Consider the following 20,442-nt stretch of genomic DNA (forward strand, 5'->3'; position numbering starts at 1 on the left):
ACGCCGATTGTAGAGGGGAGGCTGGGAGCTTGAGAGGAAGAGAGAGTCAGAGGAGGGCATTGTAAGGCAAGGTAATTTGGGGAAAAATTGGATTAAGTGATCACAGACTTCTCGTGTCAGTTGAATTTGTTCCTCTCTCTGTCACAGCGAAGGTATACATTACCTAACTTTTCCTGCTCCAGATCCCCAGTTTATGGTAAATTAGTGTATCGGACAGTTCTTCCAATGCTCTGTGCTCTCCCAAATTGCAGGACATTTATATAAGCAACGATCTCGATCCTGCAAAGTGTTGGCCTTGATCCAGGAAAGCACTTCAGCCAGTAATTAATTTTCAACTTGCATACATAAAAGTTAAGTACGCGTTTAAGTGCTTGGCCAGAGTGCTTGGTATCTTGCAGGCCTGAGCCCTCTGAGAAACTACTGGATCTGCCTTTTTTAATGTAATTCGGTCTGTCACATAAAAAGATGCCATAATCTTTCCCTCTTTACACCCTCTTTCAGGAGACAAACATCGTTCTTGGATCAAACGAAAAAAAAAAGCCATTTTGAAAAAAAAAAAGAGTAATTAAGAGAGCTGCCCCATGTTCAGAGTGCATGCTTGTGGTTAATGGGAACTTTTATTGCTGCTGAGTGGATCACTTAATCCTTTTATTTCTGTAGCTGGCATTTCCTACATTTTTTTGCCAAACATCAATACCTTTATAAAGTAGTCATCTGTTTTTGATTTATAAAAATGTGTCATGGAACTCCAGCCAAGGGATCCAAAAGTTTTATAAATTGACAAGCTAGCTAGTCTTTAATTAGTGTAGGAGAAAAGTGGTTCTTTATTTGTTTTTGCTTCATTCGTGTAATTTATATGGAATACCACTGGAAGAAGAAAAAGACTAGCACAACTGGTTTTACTTAGCTTAATGCACAGGCAAAATATTCTTCCAGTTACACAACTAGAAAGGGAAAAAATCTGCAAAGCCACATACATTATCAGCTGAAATTTGCACCTTATAAACAAGATCCGGTTACTAGACCATGTCACTCAGATGAAATCTAAGGCCAAAGCAGCAAGGTGTTCACATATTTTCTGTGTCCAAGAGCCCTTTGTTTCTTTTTGTAAGCCCTGCTATTTGTATTCTTTGTACAGGCAGCACAAGGACAATGTTCTTCCAGTCCAGCTAAACATCCTTAGATGTTTGTTCAGGAAACCTTCTCAGTTTTCCAAGGAAAGCAATACAGAACGATACTGGAGAAATTGTAGCAGTATTTTAATTTCAAAGTATTAATTTAACTAAGTCATAAGTGGATCTGTAACAGCACTCGTTGGCTAGGAACATGCAAAGACTCTGTGGTTATTTTTAAGGAAATGCAAATGCTTTGGTGTCTCCAACCTACTGATGTGAGAGCAGGGTTGGTGAGAGCAAATGTCCTGTTCCCAGGTCAGTCAGTGCCTCAGTGATGTGACTGGGGACACATCTCCAGAAAGGACTGCAAATCCAGTGTTACCCCAACAGCATCCCGTCCCATAGGGCATGCGACTTCCTAAGGACATCTCTGGGAGGGTCTTGTACAGTACTTCATGCCTGCGGACACTTTTGCTGTCTTGGCCTTCATGTGTCTTCAACTCCTGATGGAATGAATGGGGCAGAATTTGATGTATTTGCCATAAAGAGAAATATTGAGAGGAGATGTACAGTAGGACGGGGGAAGTTTACAAAATCTATGACTCAACAGACAGAGCATGTGGCCTGTACTGCTTGCCTGATAGCCAAAATAAAGCTTTTTTGCTCTTCAGTGTGTGGGGTTGAGGGATGCACTGTTTTGGGGGTGTTTTGTCTTCTCTGGGATCATTGGTAGTGCTCCATATGACAGTCACCAGAATAGCAGACCAAACAGCAGATTCATTAAAGCCTATGTTCTCCCAGCTCCTGAGAATAACATATGGAAACGGTCACGGGCCGAGGAGATAGATGCTGGGTACACACACTGCGGAGAGGAGGCACGAGTGAATCATTTAGTCTTTGTTGAAAAGGTCAAGCCGGGGACTTTCACATCTCTTTAAAGCAGTTAATAGGTGGGATGACCTCAACATATGCTTACAGGAACGTTTCTTTTTTTTTTTTTTTCCCATCCTTCCCCATCCTGCAGATCCCAAGGGAAGAAGGAGGAAGCTGTAATCTTACTGCGGGACTCCATTAAGTATGGTCCAGAGTTCGCAGATGCTTACTCAAGCCTGGCCTCGCTGCTAGCCGAACAGGTAATGGGCATCGCTTGAGCTCTCGTGCCTTCTGTGTGTGTGCAAGCACCGCTGCTGCAGCCGCAACATCTCCTGCGCATCCCAATGGAGCACCCTCACCTCGCACGCATGCGGTGGCAGGCGTGGGTCAGTTGCTGTCTGCAGAGAGCTGTTGGGCTGCTTTAGAGATTACTTTTTCAAGATAGGAGGCAACTCATTTGCAGTGAGTAATTACACCCACATGATGGGGCTCTGAATTAAATCACTGTTGAAAGTTGTGAGTAAATATCCTCTCTGCAGCTCCCTGCATCTATGGCGAAGTCTTAATCCGTCGCACCTTGAATGTTGTGACAGCAGAATAGGCGAGTGCTTCCCCCTCAGACACACACGCCTACCTAGATGAGATTATACCTATTATGAGATTTCATAATAAATCACCCCAAAGCTAGGAAATGTCAGAAACCAGGTGGCCTCTGCAGCCCAAATTCTGCCCCTTGCTTGCACGCATCAGAATATGGCCCTTAATTACCATGGTAGGTGATCACGTATAGGAGGTGGGAAGGCTCGCTAGCTTTATGTTGCTCTTAATGAGCAGCTGTTCAATATTTTATTTAACCTCCTTGTTCAATATGTGCCCCCAGGCCTTATTTACTGCGCATGGCCCAGGCTGCTCTGGAGGCAGGATTACTCATTTCCTCTCGGGCTTGTTCCCCATGCTCATTACTCGGGGCTCTCCCTACTCTCTGTAGTTAGGTAATTTATTTCTACAAGGTCCCTGTGAGGTGGAATATTGTCCCCATGGAAGAAGAGGGAAATTAAGGCACAAAATGCTTGAGTTCAGAAGAAGCCACAGAGGGTAGGTGCCCACGTGGAGAACACCAAGCCCTGCTTTTCACCGTGTCTGCAGCAGCAGATGAGGGATGCTGTGCTTCAGGCGTTGCTCCCATCGACTGTGGCCACAACCAGTGGCCCCAGTCTGGGGCTACAGGGGTGGGTAACGAGGTCTTCATAACTGCACAGCTTCAGCACACCTCTGCAAACCTTTCGAAAACTGTTTTTTTTCTCCCCCAAGTTTCAGATCTAACTGTGCCGTAGCATGGGGTGCTAAAGCTTTTTTAAAAATGTTGCCAAATGCAAATACAGACAAAGCCAAAAAGTATCATCTTTCACTGTTTTCCGTTAATCTGGTTACTGAAATCTTCTCTCCGTACAGGAAGTGGATTAATTTCAGCAAAACTATAAGCAAAGGTCCTGTTCTGGTTTAGGCTTCTTTAGTGATGTAGGCACTCTGCAAAATTCACCTATGGTGTATATATGGGTTACTGAAAGGTGTGCTATTTTATTTTCCCTTTTAACTGACTGTAAAACATTAGAATATTATCAATATCAGCTGGAGGAACCTAGAAATATAGCATATGAATTAAAAGAAGAACCTTATTGAATGAGAACTGTGTTTTGAATAAGCCCATCAATGAAGTTTCCTGCAAGTATAGGAAATGAGTCCTCTGCAGTAATACCTGCTTTTAATATTAATTGAAATTATTAATTAGAACCATTGATTGTAAGGTCAACAGAGCAATAAAACCATTATAGAGTCCCGGGACCTTCTGCCCAAAGCAAATGCCATTAGTAAGTCCAGCAATAATTCATCTGCTTTTACATATAGATTATTCATCGTTTTGTGACTTGACTAAGTGGTAGGGAAAATAGATAGTTAATACAATTTCCTCAGACAACAGTGATTTCCTGCAGGCTTTTAACACCTTCTCATGTTCAGCCACAGCGGATAACAACCTGATCGTGCAGCTCCTGCCTCGCACACCCATCCTAGTGACCGCGATAGGGGCTGTCCTACAAATATGTGCTGCTGCCTGTGGCTGCGGGCTGCAGAATCACAGCCTAATGCTGTGTGCTTCCTGGAAGGGTATGGGCAGCAATTTTGGCATCTTCAGCCCAAAGGATGATGACAGGACCCCATTTTTCACTTTGGAGTTTTCCTTGTTGTCCAAGCAATAGTTTCCAGAATGGCTAAAAGTTACAAACCTGTTTTCCTGTCTACTTGTGGCCCACAGATGTTGAGGTATCTGTGATGCCAGGCAGTATGTGGTGGACTGCATGGACAGCATCGCTGTGGAGCTTTGGGGAAGGGAGCATGAACTGGTTTCTTCTCAATGGGATGTGATAGAAAGGGGCTGAAGTGCCAGAAGGGTCGCATTGAAATAACTTGCAGGAGGTGACCGTGCCCATGGCAAACTGCTGCTCCTCCAGCTTTGCGCTAAGGCTAAGGAGGAGGGAAACGTGTGGAAGCGGCTCAGTGAAATATTATGGGGGTTGCCTTGGTCAGTCCCACCCAGCCTGTTTCCCACTATCTTAAAGGCAGTGAATCCGACACAGGGCTTACGGGTCCTTTCGTCCCACAGCTGTAAAAAAATGCTCCTGAGAGGAATGTCTCATGTGCAGGGGAATTGGCCTGTAACTCAGTGTAATTGCTCTTTTCTCTCCTTGATAGTTGGTTCCAAAGCCAGAGCTGACATGGAAAAAACCACCGCCACGTTGTGTAAAACAGTTTGGCTTGTTTGTGCCTTTTATAAATGCTTGCCCTTCTTACTGCTCTTTCTGCATGGTATCATAACTTGTTCGCAATGGATTGTTTTCCATGATCACTGCAGTGGTGCTAATATCAGAAATAAAACATTTTTGTTTGCCATTCCCACACCACTCCTGTAGCACTGCTTCCCTGGGATTTGCTCTGATGCCCTCGAGCAGCACCTTCTTCCCAGCTCTTGCAGTTTCATCAGCCATCCTGTGTACTTGATGGCTCTTTTCAGGCCCTAGTTTCTGGATTCAAGTGATTTTGGGGGGGGGGGGGGGGGGGGGGGGGGGGTAATAATATCAGCCTACACTAAGAAGCAGAAGAAACTTTTTTAACCCGCATAGCTGCAGAGGAGAGCCTACTCAGGCATAACCGACTGAAAAACTGAGCCATAACAAAAACAGACTTAAAAACCCTAGAGTTCAACTGAGAGGTTCTCACATGCATAATTTTTTTAATATCCTAAAAATCTCATACATTTTTTAAGACAATCTTCTGAATTTTGTGAGGTTGATGAATGTTTCATGAAGGTCTGGGAGTGGCATTATTAACTGTTAATGAGAATCAAGCCTTGATGAACTTACAGCATTTCTCCCAGGAAGAGGAGAGGCTGTGAGGGAGAAAGCTCTGGCACAAAAAGCTGGGCCCACCCTTCCCAATTTCTGACTGTGCTTAATGCAAACACTTCGTTAGCGAAATCATCCCAGACTCTGCGCTAAACCTGAGGCATGCAGGGTCAGGATGTTAGGTGCCAAAAAAGCAGTGCAACCATGATAAAAATGCTAAAAGTGCTCAATGTTGGTGAGTGAGAATGTTTTGACATGGGACGCTGCTAATCCAGTTTAACACAGTCCTTCCTGGCTCTAAAGATCAGGTTTGTGATCAGTAAATAAAATGAAAAAACTGACATACGTGCACACAAAGCCACATTCCTTGGCTGAAATTTAAACTTAGAGGAAAAGAAATTAATACAGAAAGCTTTGAAAATGTGCTTGTTAATGTCTTGGTGACACAGATGCTTTCTCAAAAAAAATTGATCTTCGTTTTAGTCAGTTCTGACAGTCACTATACTTTTCCTGACCCTGCAGAATAATGATGTCAAATTCACATAAATATATCCAAAATGTCCGAAGTCGAGCGCTTTTTAAAAACGTGTTTCTGTGTTTTATCGCACGCTATCTTTACTGCTGGCTGACCTTTATCATGTAAATGTGAAAGCACTTAACCACAACAAACCTTGTGCTTTCATCAAGTCATAGTCTTCCAATGCGATTAATTCCAGCTCTCTAGCTCTGAAATAGGAGGTGAGAAAGAAGTCCACACATTTAAGCAGCTACAGAACAAAAGCTGCCATCAGGTGCACCCTTTAAATCCAGATAGAGCCCCGGAGTGTCCAGGATTTGCAGGACTTGGCGGAGAGGAGGGTCCCCAGCTGGGAATGGAGACACCTCTCATTTCAACGTGGATTCAACCCCCAAGCAGGAGGTCGGCATTGGTGGCTCCAGGCCTTCCTCAGTGGAGACCCAGGCAGCTGATTTCCCTTAGGAATGTGGTTAGGAGGCCGTGGGGTTTGTTGCCGTAGGGCTGTGGCGCTTCACGGAAGAGGAGGAGTTGGAAGAAGCGTCTTTGGTGCTTGAGGCTTGCCTGACACCCCTCTGCTCCGTGCTTGTCTCTGCTGTGCACAGCTTCCGTCCATAAATGCACCCAACAGCGAGGCTCTGAGGTTAGGGGGGAAGGATGACAGCGATACCCCGTGCTAGCGAGCGTGCAGGCAGTGGGCACACGCTGTCTGACTGCAGAGAAATGGAAACCTTATTAAGTCTCTATTTGATCCAAAAAAGACACCTTATTTTAATTTCAGGACCGGGCTGCCTGTAGCTCAGGCTAGACAGAGCTCAGCCAGTGGGGACACTTTCCATAGGCAGGGTGTTCCCAAAGAAAACATCTGTATTTTCTAGGAACGCTCAGCACCAACAAACCTCCTTGAAATCTGTGCAGAACGTAAGAGCTCAGCACAGCTGGGAATCAGTGCTGTGGCACGTCCCGTCAATCCCAGTGAGCTACATCTCGCATGTTGACAATGCCTGCTTTTTATCTGTATCTGTGAGATTTTCCCCACTCTTTCATTGCCCCCATCCTCCTCCAGCTTCCCCTCATGCCCCTACACGAGCTTCCCGCCCCCCAGCTGTCACGCACACCAAGCTTTCGTTCCTTGTATTTTTCCTGCTGCTTAGGAAACGAGTAGCAGAGCTCCAGAGGGGAAAAGTTAGCCAGCGAGATGCTCATTAAACAAATAAATTAAAATATATCAGCTCCCAGATGACAGATACTTCTCAATAGAACCACCACAACCCCCGGCGCTCTGGCTTCCCGACTGTATGCGTGCCCAGCTGGGGCTCGCTGATGTTGCACACAAGCCACCTTTTCCAGCTGTTATTTTTGTTTCATAGGTAGATCCAATTGGGAAGGTATGGGGGAAAGCTCTCTGAATTGCTGTGGGGTACCAGACAGCAGCTATATTGCATCCATGCCATGGGGTAAAATTTTGGCCTCCTAGAAGGCAGGGTGGGCTGATGCCCCGAGCTCCCCGTGTGTCACAAAATGCAGGTATGCGGCAAATGGTGCTGACACCCTTTCTGCCATGGCTAAGAAATCTCCTTCTCTTTTCAGGAACGGCTTAAGGAAGCAGAGGAGGTCTATAAGGCTGGCATAGAGAATTGTCCGGAGAGCTCCGATCTGCATAACAACTACGGTGTTTTCTTGGTTGATACTGGTAAGTGAGAAGGAGCCAGGGCTTTTCCCTCTATGCCTTATCTGCTTTGATTTGTTTTATTCACCAGTACGCATCTAAAAGGGTGTCAAAAGCTTCCAAAGCAATAGATGTGCCTCCTCCACTGTAGCTTGGAAGTAAATATCCCCACGCTGCTGAGATGGCACAGCATACTGAAATTTGTAATCACCGCAGGCAATATGTGGCAGTGGCATTTGGCCTGGCTGGCTCCTTCAGTGTTTCTCACCATCTTCGCACAGGCAGTTGTCCTCTTCAATTTGAGCTGGGCAGCACCCTGGCAATTCTCTGGGAAAGCATGGCCATGTCAAACCAAATCCGAGGCACACGAGTGGATCATCATGGTCTTTGGAGCACTTGCAGCTCTACTTGGTGATAAAGCAGCTCTTTGACTGTAAAGGTTGAGTGCCACCACTATAAAAACAAACATGGCTTTTAAACCACAATCATCTGTGAAAACAAATCCTAAGATACTGTGGGGTGAATTGATTTCTCAGGAGCTCCATAATTGCATCCAAAGCCTTTATTTTATGGGCTCCTGGTTCCCATCCAACTTCCCTGGACTCAGGCACTTCCTGGCATCCACATAACAACAACAAAAAAATGCCACTGCAATCGCTGCCTTTTATTGACAGCTTTATAAGCAAGGCCAAGTTTGACAAATGACTAGTGGAAACCAAAGTACTGTCACAGTCCAGTCCCTCCAGAACAGAGCTGAGACTCAGCAATGAAATATTGTAGGCTTAAAGCGTGTGGTTGCTACCCTTTCTGCCCCTGTCACACTGTGCCTAGCTCAGTGGTGCTTGGGATGAAAGGACGATGGTGTCCATCAGTCTGCAGCTGGCTGTCCTACCTCTGAGCTGATGCTCAGCCATCGCTGTTCTGTAGTACCAGTGCAAAATACATATGAAGCCAAAATGAGTGTTCATAATCAAAAAAAGGCATCGTGGCATTAGCAACAGAGGTTGACGTTCTGAATTTGTGCCCTGGCAAAATTCAAGCTTGCAAATAATAAAAATTCCCAGTAATTTCACTCTGACGTTGTACTCATCTTTGCTTCCCAACCCAGATAACTGCCCTATTCCTGCCAAAAACTGTGGTTCAAATGCAGTGCTGTGCCCTTTCTATTTTTTGCACTTGTGTATTCTGCCAAAGCCAAAACTAACTTTTCCTAGTTTACTCCGACACTGCCCTGCACACAAACAACAGGAAAAAAAAAAACACTGACTTTTGATACTTCAGGCATGATGTGCAAATAATCCTCCAGGAGAAATGACGAGGCGTGAAGGAAGCGGCTGGTAGCGAGCCCGTCGCAGGCTGCGCTCTTCCCCGGCGGACACAGGGAAATGCTGTGAAGCACCACTCCAATTAACTTGCAGGATTTCGTGTAACAAGCCTCCAGCAAGTGTCAGCTCTGGGGAGCCATAACTCTAGACAGCTCTGCAGTGGTCATAGACGCTCAGCGTTGCCTCCCTTAATGATGCGCATTACCCCCGTGTGTTGAGCAGGAAAGACACTGGTTGACTTACAGACTGAGGTGCGTGCCCAGCTGCTTCCCAGGATGGTTTGTAGATACGATTTCCAAAAACATCTGCCTGCTCAGTGGTGGGAGAAAGTCAAGGCTGCTGCTGGATGTTTTGAAAAAGTCCTGCCCCAAAACATACAGTCGTGAATCTTAAGTACTTCTGAATCTCCTGTCCCTCCTCTCTCCTGTAAAGGAGACGCCAACACGTGTCAGTGTTACTTTTATGTTGCACAGATAGTCTCAGGAAAACCAAACTAGAACTGAAAAGCTATGCAAAGAAAATTCCCACGACAGCATGTTCAGTGCCCCAACACGTGCAGGCTGTTTTCAAGGTCTGCTTTCTGGCTAGAAATGGAATTAAATACATTGTGAAGTGATTTGGCTTAAAAAATGCCAATACTCAAAAGCTTTGTTGGTGGACAAAGCTCCCTGAGTATTGGTTTTCATCAGGAGATTATCTGGTCCAGAGCGTGCAAACCAATTAAATGAGCACTGGCATTAAAAATATGATTTCACGTTGCTGAAATGTTGGAACTTTATAGCTGTGCCCCATTAACTTATTTAGTAGGTAGTCAGGAGGCCCTGCCTGAGGAAAGCACTGCAAGATGCTTGTTGGGGAAAGCCATTGTTTAGCTAAATAAAAATATACTATTGGAAATAGAGCTTTAGGCTTTGGGGCCTGTGGTCTGGCACCTTTGTTTTTGCACGGTGTTGTATTTTGTTGCGGTGCTCGGTGATGTCATGGACTGCGGGACCTTGCACGGGTAGACGTTTTCGCACAGCGGAGCAGTGCCACCCAATGGCTCCTCTGCAACACAGAGACGGTGCTTATGTGCTCCAAAATCGGCACCTCGACACCTCTGGTCTGGGATTTATTGCCCCGAGGTGGGAGTTAACTGGTCATTGGCAGCTACTCCCATTCCTCTTGAGCGACGCACGGCGACTGAGCCGGCCCAGTGTGACAGAGGTGGAGGGGACAGTCTCTGTCTGGAAAAAGCTAAAACTGTTTGCAGCTCTGGTGGGGTTGTGGGGAATACTGGGTGGCTTCTTCTCCGTTTCTCCGTTGCCCATGTCTCCAGCGGGCCAGGGTGGAAAGATGCTCTCCCGGGAGGTGAGACACACGCTGCAGCCCCCTCTCTGGGGTGACCTCTGTCCTCAGCATGGGGGTGCAGCCCCCACCCCGCAGCATGATAGGAGGGTGCTTTCAGTTGGCAGTTGTCTTCTGGCGACTGTACCCTTGACTTGCAAACCGCCCCCCTAGAAAAAACTGTTTCTGAGGATCGTGTCTGGATACTGGAGCTTAAATCTTAATTTGGATGGCAATTTTTTAATCTCTAGAAAGGCTGAGGTGGGATTTCTTTCTCAAGGTGGTTCCCACACACAGAGCAATGGCTAAAGGAACACCCAGAGCATTACTGCTCACTGAATTTGCAACGGGATTTTTCTGAGGCGACAGTCTAATGGTTGTTCTCCTCTCTAGGGGCTCCCGAGCGAGCCGCGTCCCACTACAGGCAGGCCATCCGCCTGAGTCCCGCTCACCATGTGGCCATGGTGAACCTGGGCAGGCTTCACCGCTCACTGGGACAAAACAAGGAGGCTGAAGTGTGGTACAAGCGGTAAGAATTTGGGATGGGAGACAGAGGTTTCCCTCCTCCCCCTGTACAGCTTGTGTCTCTAAAGCACCTCTGATACATGAATCTGTCAGTGCATGTTTGGGATTTCCCCCATTCCTTCTCCATCTTTTTGAAACCAGATTTACCATTGTTTATCTGGCTAGTTTTGGGGAATGCCCGGAGAGGCTGCATGGACTCAGGCAGTGTTGACTTCCCAAGCCCCCAGGATGGACACACTGCTGCTTTTGGCTAGGGCATACTCTAACAACAAAGCCAGAGGTTTCTCGGTGGCATGAGCAGGTTGTTAGCACTGATAGCGGCCATAACTGCTGCGCAGCCTAGCACCAAACCCTTGGCACCGTCAGGAACTCAAGCCCTTCCCAGTGATGTGCCAGCAGGCAGGCTCTGATTCACAATATGTAGTAGGGTGGACCGTCAAATTTTTTTTTGCCTCGTTTTTGGCATACTGATTTGCACTCACACTCCTGGGGGCTCTGCCGCCGTCAGCCATCCCCACCCCTGCTGCATGCTCACGTGCACTTTGGAGGTGGCCCTCTCTCCTCAGGTGGCCAGTGGGACTGCTGCTGTGGGCACATTCATCCCTCCCCAGGACGTTAAATTTGTGCTCCCCGGGGTGGGATGAACGTGCCATGCACAGGTCAGCGCTTCGCTGCGCCATCCCAGCACAAGCCACACCTCAGTCTTCTGCTTTGATCCCCGCATCACCTGGAAGCATCTCTTTTTCCCAAATTCCAGGGCACTGAAGGTATCCCGAAAGGCTGAAATCCTGTCCCCGCTGGGGGCTCTGTATTACAACACGGGGCGGTATGAAGAAGCGTTGCAGGTTTACAGAGAAGCGGCATCACTGCAGCCTTCAAACAAAGAGATCCGACTGGCGCTGGTGAGTGTGAAGCGAGCTCGGCCAGGGCAGGGCAGGACCTCAAAAGTGCAGCGGGATGGCTATGTTAGTGTGAATGTTGCCCAAGGCTCAGAGCTTGGTTCTATCTCTGCCCTGGCCATCCAGCAACCGTCTCTCCCATCCTCCTTGTTTCCTCCTCACCTCTCCTGACCTCAGACCTATGTCTCAGCCACTGCCTTCCCAGCGAAGCAGGACTTGGCGTAGAGAAAATCTGACCTGCCCCTTACTTGCTAGGAAGGGTGAGTCCTTCTGCCTTGTCTTGAGGTGCCTCTTAACACCACCAGCAGGAGAAGCAGGAGCCCAGCACCAGCTGAGCTGCTGGGTGCAGCATCATGTATTAAAAGAGGGCTGAGCTTTTTAAGATCATAACCCTTTATAACGTGGTTCTATAGGCTCAGGTTTTAGCGATGATGGGGCGGACGAAGGAAGCTGAAAAGATGACAAACCATATACTCAACGAGGATGCAGAGTGTCTGGAGTGCTACCGTCTTCTGTCAGCCATCTACAGCAAGCAGGAGCACTATCCCAAGGTACTGTGGCCATGGGTTACCCTTGTCCCAAGGACTTACACTCAGAGCTCAGGTTGAATTTTACATTCTGTCTCTCCAGAGACATGTCACATGCCTTAGTGCACATCCAGTAGATTTATTTTTTCACTAAACCCTTCTGTTTATTTAGGTACTGGGACTGAAACTAAGCAATGTGGTTTTCTTACCACTTAGTGCTCCTTCTGCTGTCAGACCCACTGCCCATCAGCCACAGGCATCTAAAATATGCATTTCCACAGGTGTTAACAATGTGGGACAGGCAAGGGTAGGAGAAAGATGACTGTTACGCTGGGAGGCCCTAGTGGTGAGGAGAGCATAAGAAGTGGAAAGGCGCAGAATACAGTAACGTGATGTCCTCTTGCTTTTTCACAGGCACTTGAAGCTATAGAAAAAGCTCTTCAGCTAAAACCAAAGGATCCAAAAGTCATATCAGAGCTCTTTTTCACTAAAGGAAACCAGCTAAGAGAACAGAATCTCCTTGACAAGGCTTTCGAGGTATGACTGCTCTAAGCCCTAGGGATAGTTTTGTAGGTATAAAGATAGCATTAGCTCATTGCATCTAACACTCCCTGATGCGTGCACCCTGGCTGTTGGCCTTGAGAGATCAGCAGTTCACCAGTGGTACAGCTTAAGCTATGGGGCAGCTAAGTCTGCCAGACGTAGTTGCAAGTTTTTTCCCTATTCTTGTATGGAAATACAGCTCCCTGCTCTGAGAGGTTAAGTACAGAGTCGTGGTGGGATTATGGAGGAGCCTAGGCCTCTTCTCATCGACCAGACCCTTGGTCCATCCAGCCCCAGCCCCTCTTCCTGGTGATGGCCAACTCCAGGTGGCTCAGCTGCAAGCTTGGGGACCTGTGAGAGCCCACCACATTGTTACATCTCACCTCATTACCTAATAGCTGAGAGATTAGCTTATCCTATGGAGCAGGAGGCTTGATAGCTCAGAAATTATGTTAGCGTTAAATAATCGCACAGAATATTGTTGTTGGGACAGGTCTGAATATTCTCAATAGCTCTAGAGGTGTCTAATCCTGGATTGAATCCTTTCCTGTCGTGCCAGCCTAAAAACGGTGCTGTTTGGCATAGTCCAGAGCATCCTCATTGCTGCTTCTCCCATGCACAGTGTCAGAAGCAGTGGGGAGGGATGGCACTGTCCTCAGGTCGTTGAAAAACCTCCACGCCGGTGGCTGTAGCAGCGCCAAATGAAAGCCTTGCAGATAAGGAGCTTCACAGCCCACACGTGGCTTGTGGGTGGCAGGCACCTGCCCAGGGAAATGACCCTGGTGTGCAGGAGACCTCAGTGGTGCAGGGTGGCAGGGATAGGGTCACAGGGGTTGGTGTGGCTCCTCGTTCCTCGCCGTGGGCAGGGAAAACCTGCGAGACGAGCTCAGCAGTGAAGCAGTATGTTATGTCACCTCTGCTGTAAAAAAAATGAAATTCAGTTTGTGCATTGTACATGAGAGGAATTGGAAAATATATTTTAAATGGATTCAGGGGGAGAGGGAAACTTAGTTTCTCTTTCCCCTCCAGCAGTGCTTTTGTTTGAAGATTCAGACACTTAACCTAAGAACGTTTCATATTTGTGTAGAGCTATAAACGGGCTGTGGAGCTCAACCCAGACCAAGCGCAGGCCTGGATGAATATGGGAGGCATTGAGCACATCAAGGTAAAGGCAATTTTGCTTTCCTTAAGCTGTCAACTGCAGAGACTGCTACTCAGGGCAGAAAGCTAGATTTGTTTCAGACTGCCAAGAGCTGCATGTTTGTGAACAGTGAGTGTCCCCGACATACTTTGTCCAAAAAGGAGGAATGTCTGTCCACCCCAACTAGAATTTCCCAGCCAGGTGTCTTGGGAATATGTATCCTGTAATGCAAATCCCGTATTTGTAAGAGGGCAGGCTGCAAGGAGCAACCTGTCCATCTCTAAAGTTTTCCTGCTTCAATTGTTGACCTACCTTAAAAAATGTCACCGTGTCACTTTTAAGATTCCTCTCTACCTAATTAATTTAATAAAGATGTCTAATGCAGAATACTGGCATGAAAATATGGAAATAGACAGCCCACCCTGTGTTTGCTTATCTTCTTGAATACTTTAGCATATCATTATGATTGGGGTCTTAAAGAGTCACATTGTGTGTGATATCCTCAAGCTATCCTATCACTGAGTAAAATTAACTCCTCTGTTACAACATAACAGAAAAATGTAAATCTATTTATTGCTGTGTGTGTTTGATCAAGTTTAGGCTAATGGCACTCAGAGATCCATCCCATAATGAAGAAATATTCCTGTTACCTAACAGTATCAAGGTTTATAAACTCTTTTTCCTTTGTATTACGGTCTTCACCGTTCCCAAGTAATTAACTTTCTATGTCAGGGAATGCGAATGAGATCTGTTACAAATTTTCTTTGCAGGGAAGCTACATCACTGCCCGTGGCTACTATGAGAAAGCCTTACAGCTGGTTCCAAACAGCAAGTTGCTGAAGGAGAATCTGGCCAAACTGGATCGCTTGGAGAAACGGTTTCAGGAAGTCCAGGAGAAAGACCAAACATAGCATTCAGTCACCAGTGGAAAGAAACTCATGCCCCTTGGAGAAAAGTATGGTGGAAGCCTATAGCTTGAAGCGATGCTGAAGGAACTTTGATAGGACCCGGAATTATGGAAGGCAGCTTATGAATGCATGCTTATGTTTGACCCAAGTTACAGGAGAAACTCGGCTCCTGTGGGACATGCTGGAGAGTGAATGAAAACCTTCCTTTAATCAAGATTTATGTTTAGGCTGAACCCATTTTAATCACACCAGGAGTGTGGGTGGGACACGTACCTTCAATATCTTGGTTATCACTGGGGAAACCATGGAGACAAAGCACTCATCCGTTGCGGTGAGGATGAAGTAGCACCTCCTGTTACTCAACACGCCCTCACCTCGTCCACGTAAAGTACCACTGAATGGGCTTCATTGCAAGTGCTGCCAGATCCTTCTGAGCTGGGAAAGATGATCATAGTGATCGCATAAGAAAGTTTCAAGTGGTTAATGCTGAGGAAATGGTGGCCACTTTTACAACTCTAAATGTGACTTGAAAAGTATTCTAAAGAAAAGGAAAACAGTATCTAAATATCAACCTAGAAAGATGATTCTACAAGTAGGACAAACGATCCTTTGAGGGAAAACCTCACCTGAATGTTTTGCTAATAAGATAGTAATTTTGTAATAATTCAGGTTCATGATGTCAGTATTGCCAAATATCATATGGCTTTACCCTTTGCCCTCTCCCTCTGGGCCAAATAATTATTACTCTGAAAAAAAATGGAAGCATCCAAAGGCAATGGGAAGCTCTAGGATTACTTGTCCTCTTGTCCAGTCCCTGGTAAAAAAAACTCAAACAACCGATCTGATCAATATAGGAGGTAAAGTAAAGCCACAGAGAGATTAGGGAAGATTTCCTAGGCTGGAAAGGTACTAAAGAGGCTTTTTTATTGTTGTACAGGGACAAAGCCCATTTATCATGGTGATAACACTGACAAAACTCTTTGTCAAAGTGTTCTCATCCCCTCCCCCAGAAGATACAGAAAATGACCTATAGATGATCAGTAATAAATCTATATTTTTAAATACTGAAGTGGGAAAAAAAAATCTCTTCAGAATTGGGGCTTTTATTTTTGAGCTTTATTTATTTAACTTATAGTAATCAAATAATTAATATATTTTCTCTGTTTTATACGAATTGGGCAGTATTCTTCACAGCTGGCCACATGGCTGGGCATTGTGATTTGTATGGTCTGAAGTTAGCAGGACCACTGAGGCGTGCTTGAATAACCCCCTAAGGATGCTCCTAAAGCAAATGGCTGCAGAGCAATTTGGACCAAACTGCCACTGCAGTAACAGCACTTCTGCTGCTTCCACCAGGGTTTGTACCAGCTCACAGAGAGCATTGGTGGGATCGTGCTTGGTGCCGCTGCCTTTGGGTTTGGACATAAGGGTACGTCATCAGTTTGTTCTTATTGCAGCAGGAAACTGCTGTAAAAGTTGTGATATTTGAGCTTGGTTGTGGCCAGTCCCCGCAGAAGGGCAGCCCGGGATTTGGCGTTATCAGTAAAGGACAATTCAGATGAGGTATGCGATGCCTTGATACACGTCTGTCAGGAAAAGCCTGTGTGGCAGCGACCCACATGGCACCCAGGCTCTGTTGGTGCTGGCCCTGGCACCTCAGCAAGCTCCAAATTTTTTCAGTGTGATGGGACAGCTGTGCGCTGGTGGCTCTGGTGGCTTTATTTAAAAAGCTCGCTGTCTAGCCATTACTGGTGGTCAAATTACCGACAAATTGTTAACATGACTCCAACTGCCTTTGGAGCTCAGAGGGAGTCCAGGCTGGTGCAGGTGTCTTCCCTGCCAGAGCTTCTGGACCCACTGGAGCCATGGCTGTGTGCCCACCAAGACAAGGCTGGACTTGGGAGATGCTGGTCCCCACTGGCCAAGGAGACCAGCCAGTGCCTACAGCTGGGCAGAGACTGGCTCCTAAGGTTGGTGACAGGGAGAGACCATTGGGAGGAGAAGGTGGTGACACACATTTCTGGGCTTTCTCCCTTCAAACCAGCTTCACTAGTCCCAAGGGAGCAGCAGGGACCAAGACCAAGCAAGTCTTTGGCGGGTGAATTTTCCCCTTTTCCCCCAGCCCAAGCAGCCCACTTTCCTCTCTGGGGCCAAGGATGGGTTTGAGGGCCTGGGGCTGGATCAGCAACCATTGTCTTGTCACACAACTTTTACGGCCATGGACATGCTGGCCTGATGTTTCTGCAGGTCCCCAGTGCAGGCGCTCTGCTGGATGCCATGCATGGAGGGAGTAGCTTTGCACAGCCCTGGCGCTGCCAGGATAGCTGGAAGGAGATTGGTTTGCACCAGCAGAGTCCCATGGGATGGGGAAACCTAAGCTTAAATGGCCTCTTGAGAGCAGTCGGTTCCCCACCACGTGTCGCGGAGTTGTAGATGGGTAGTCAGAGGTACCTGGACCATAAAGCTCTCTGGCTCTCCCCGAGGAGACCCTGTCTTGGGGGCACCTTCACCAAAGCCCCGTATGCCCAGGCTGGCTGCCTGCCTGCAGTTACCGCTGGGTGGTGGCAGGTTTGGGGGCAGGCAGAGCGGTGTTTGGTGCAGCCCCTGGCAGCGGCACTGTGCAAAGCCCACCAAAGCAGGGGTCTGCAGAGTGCTCCGACGGCGAGCCAGAGGGTGGGGGATAGGGGTGGGGTGGGGGAGACACGTCTCACTAAAAAATGTGTATCAGCTACAAACTTCGTCTCATAAAGATATATGAAATAAATACACTATATTCTACAAGCCCCACAGCAGTGTGGCTTTAAATTGTGGCCAACAAAACATATTTTTTCAAATATAAAAGAAGTTGTATTTTTTATAGCAGTGCTTTGTGAGGGGGATGACTTGGTTATGTGTTTTTAACTTAAAGCTTAGTTTGTCTTTCCTGAGAGACCCGATAGAAATGATTGTCTCGTTCTTGTCCTAGAACCTGATCAAAGTCATCTCGACCTCCTAAAACTGGTGCGCGTGTAAAAGTGCATATAGCTCTGGGTGCCCCCCCTCCCAGCTCCTGGAGAAGGATTGCCCTTTTGGCACCACTGCCTTACTTGCAGAATATCGTAGAAAGATGAGACCGTCCTCCCGGTGAGGGAGGCGATTTGGTTGGAAGGCACGGCGTATGTTCATCCGTTCGCCTTAATTAGGCAGGTAACATATCCACGGAGTTTAATCCCAGCTGAACCGGATGACATTTATATGCCGAAAGGCCGACTCTCTGCATTTTGGAGCTGGCTTTATGGTCGTTACAGAGAGAGGAGGGCTCAGTCACAAACCCCCCTTTCCTGAACCAGCATTTTACACCCCACCTGTGCAGGATGACGGTCTGCGAACTGGCAGCGTTTTTGGAGGACGATTCGGACCCTGAGCTACCAAAGCAGTTAGACCCTTGTGAAGTTTTGAGCTGACTCCCTGTCTCGTTGGCGTCCATGCTGAAACGCTGTGTTTGTTCAGGACATTAATCTTGTGAAAGGTTTATTGCAGGCGAAGAAGAAGAAGAATGGAGTATGATATGAAATGGGTTACCTCCACCAAAATGGAATGCTATTGTGGAAGATAAATAGAGCGACTTACCTTGTGATAAACTGGATATTATCCTAATTAATCATAGGAAATGTCCTCTTCCTCTAGCATTGCACAGCTTCTAAAATAATGAGTTATAAATACATTGCTTTCTGCCAACTCCAGTGCTCAGCATGGTTAGCAGAGATTACAAATTAATAAATGGCTGAAGCTCTACCTGGTAGGGGAGAGTTCACTCTCTCTCTGCAAGTTGCATTGGCAAAACCTCAGTGCTCGCCAATATTCAAGTGGAGAATTAACGGAAAGCTGGTTAGACAGGACTCTTGGGTACTCACTGTGCATTCTAATCCTAAATGAAAAACATAATAATTGTGTTGCTTTTTCCTTTCCCCATGAATAATATTTTCAGCTGATGGATTTTGGTTTATTTTATTGCTTATTTAAAGGCCAGCATTCTTGGCTTCCATTCCTTTTCCAGCCCCCGGGATAAATGATGGGGGTGGGGGTGGGGGTGTGCATTTTTTCTCTCTCAGAGACACCTTGGACTAGATTTTCCTATAAATGTGCAGGCAACTTGTTTTGGCCAAACAGTAAGTGAATGCAGCAGTGCAAATAGCCTTCATTTCAGAGATCTCGACGAGGACGGGGCAGGGGGGTGTGCATGTATGCACATGGGTGGAAGAAGTCTAAGTCAAAAAAATCCAAAATAAAGAGCCTAACTTGCAGGGGAGGCTGGACACACCTAAAATTATCTAAAAACTATGAAAGCTTCTCAACAGTTATAGAAACCAGGTCAGATATGGTGAAAGAAGATAATTATTCTAATTTTAATAATTTGGCAATTTAGAATATAGTTGTATGGTCTTTTGCCCACTTGTCCTCCAACTCAGTGAAACAGTTGGTATATGCTTAAGTCTCCTCAATCTGTATGTGATTAAGTTGACCAAGTGCTCAATTTCTATCTTTCATATATGCAATTATGCACAATCTTTGGAAAAAATTAGCCCTTAGAGGGTTTTTTTCCCCAACCTTCAGTCTTTTGCAGCAATTTTAAAATGCGCCATTTTGCTTTTATGTACACTTAAACCCAGCAGCAAAAAAAAAAAAAAAAAAAGAAAGAAAAAAGAAAAAAAAAAGAAAGAAAAAAGAAAAAAAAAGCGCTTGGCATTCACTAGTGTTTCAATGTGGCAAAGTTGCTTCAGGTAATCTTGATAACTTTGTGCAAAAGTTCATTGCCATGTTTGTACTGACTTGCTGAAAATTTTTTTCTTCTGGAAAATACCCCCAGTGGTATCCTCTGTAAAAGTTATGGCTTCTACAATTGTATTACTGTAGAAATCTTTGCCTGAAGTGGATGTCACGCTGCGTGTTCCTCTCATGCGGGAGTTGTTTGCATTGCCTGTTGTTCATATGGTTCTTATTTCTGTATCTTTTTTTAATCAGTTGTGCATATCTTAAAAAAAAAAAAAAAACCACAAAAACAAACAAGAAAACAGCCCATGGATCAGAAATCTTTAAAAAATAAATTCACACTTAGCAGCAGCTGGATGTATGTCAGTGGTACAGGAATTTGCAAAGTCTTTGCTTTTTTCACTGCGGGATTTATGGCTAGATTTCACATAAAGGAGTTATGCTCAAAGTCTTGCAAAAGAAAATGTATGTAAATGTCTATTTTATATAAAAAGTAAGAAAAGTAAGTGCTGTGTCTGGTTTTGTTCTCTTGGCTATGGAGTCAGTCTGTTCCTTAGGACCAACCATGAACAAGTTCTTCTGGAGCTGGAAGGGCCAAAGTTTCTTACTCCACTTGACTTAGGTTTTACTGCCCGAGGAGTCCCAGTTATTGGTCATGTAGGAGCAACTATGCAGCAGCACGTGTATTTGAGCCTGGCCATATAAAAATATTGGAGCAGGCATTTTTTGGAGCCCGAGCATGAGAAAGGATAAGGGCTGGTGCTTACACGGTCTTGATGATTGGACATGTTATACTGGCATAAGCTCTTCCTGTTCGGCTTTATACATGTCAGGAACGTGTCAGTTCTACAGAGTGCAAAGAGAAAAGCAGAACAGAAATTGAGAAAAAACTAATTTTGTTCTAATACCCTTCTTCCTGGCAGACATTCC

At 46.0% G+C, this 20,442-nt stretch overlaps 1 protein-coding gene across 1 annotated transcript in view; it reads left to right on the top strand.

Annotated features, from left to right (window-relative positions):
- Window positions 1-14,809, top strand: part of TMTC1 (transmembrane O-mannosyltransferase targeting cadherins 1) — a gene marked incomplete at its 5' end in the record, with an annotated part of 143,524 nt that extends 128,715 nt beyond the window's left edge. Inside the window, 8 exons of the mRNA XM_082490141.1 lie at window positions 2,140-2,248; window positions 7,491-7,593; window positions 10,614-10,749; window positions 11,503-11,647; window positions 12,058-12,195; window positions 12,586-12,708; window positions 13,802-13,879; window positions 14,626-14,809. Coding sequence (XP_082346267.1) covers window positions 2,140-2,248; window positions 7,491-7,593; window positions 10,614-10,749; window positions 11,503-11,647; window positions 12,058-12,195; window positions 12,586-12,708; window positions 13,802-13,879; window positions 14,626-14,766 — 973 coding nt within the window. The 3' untranslated portion in view covers window positions 14,767-14,809. The remainder of the gene's footprint in view (window positions 1-2,139; window positions 2,249-7,490; window positions 7,594-10,613; window positions 10,750-11,502; window positions 11,648-12,057; window positions 12,196-12,585; window positions 12,709-13,801; window positions 13,880-14,625) is intronic.
- Window positions 14,810-20,442: the final 5,633 nt, after the last annotated feature.

The sequence above is a fragment of the Vanellus vanellus genome (assembly GCF_965231255.1).
Source record: "Vanellus vanellus genome assembly, chromosome: 1".
Lineage (NCBI taxonomy): Eukaryota > Metazoa > Chordata > Aves > Charadriiformes > Charadriidae > Vanellus > Vanellus vanellus.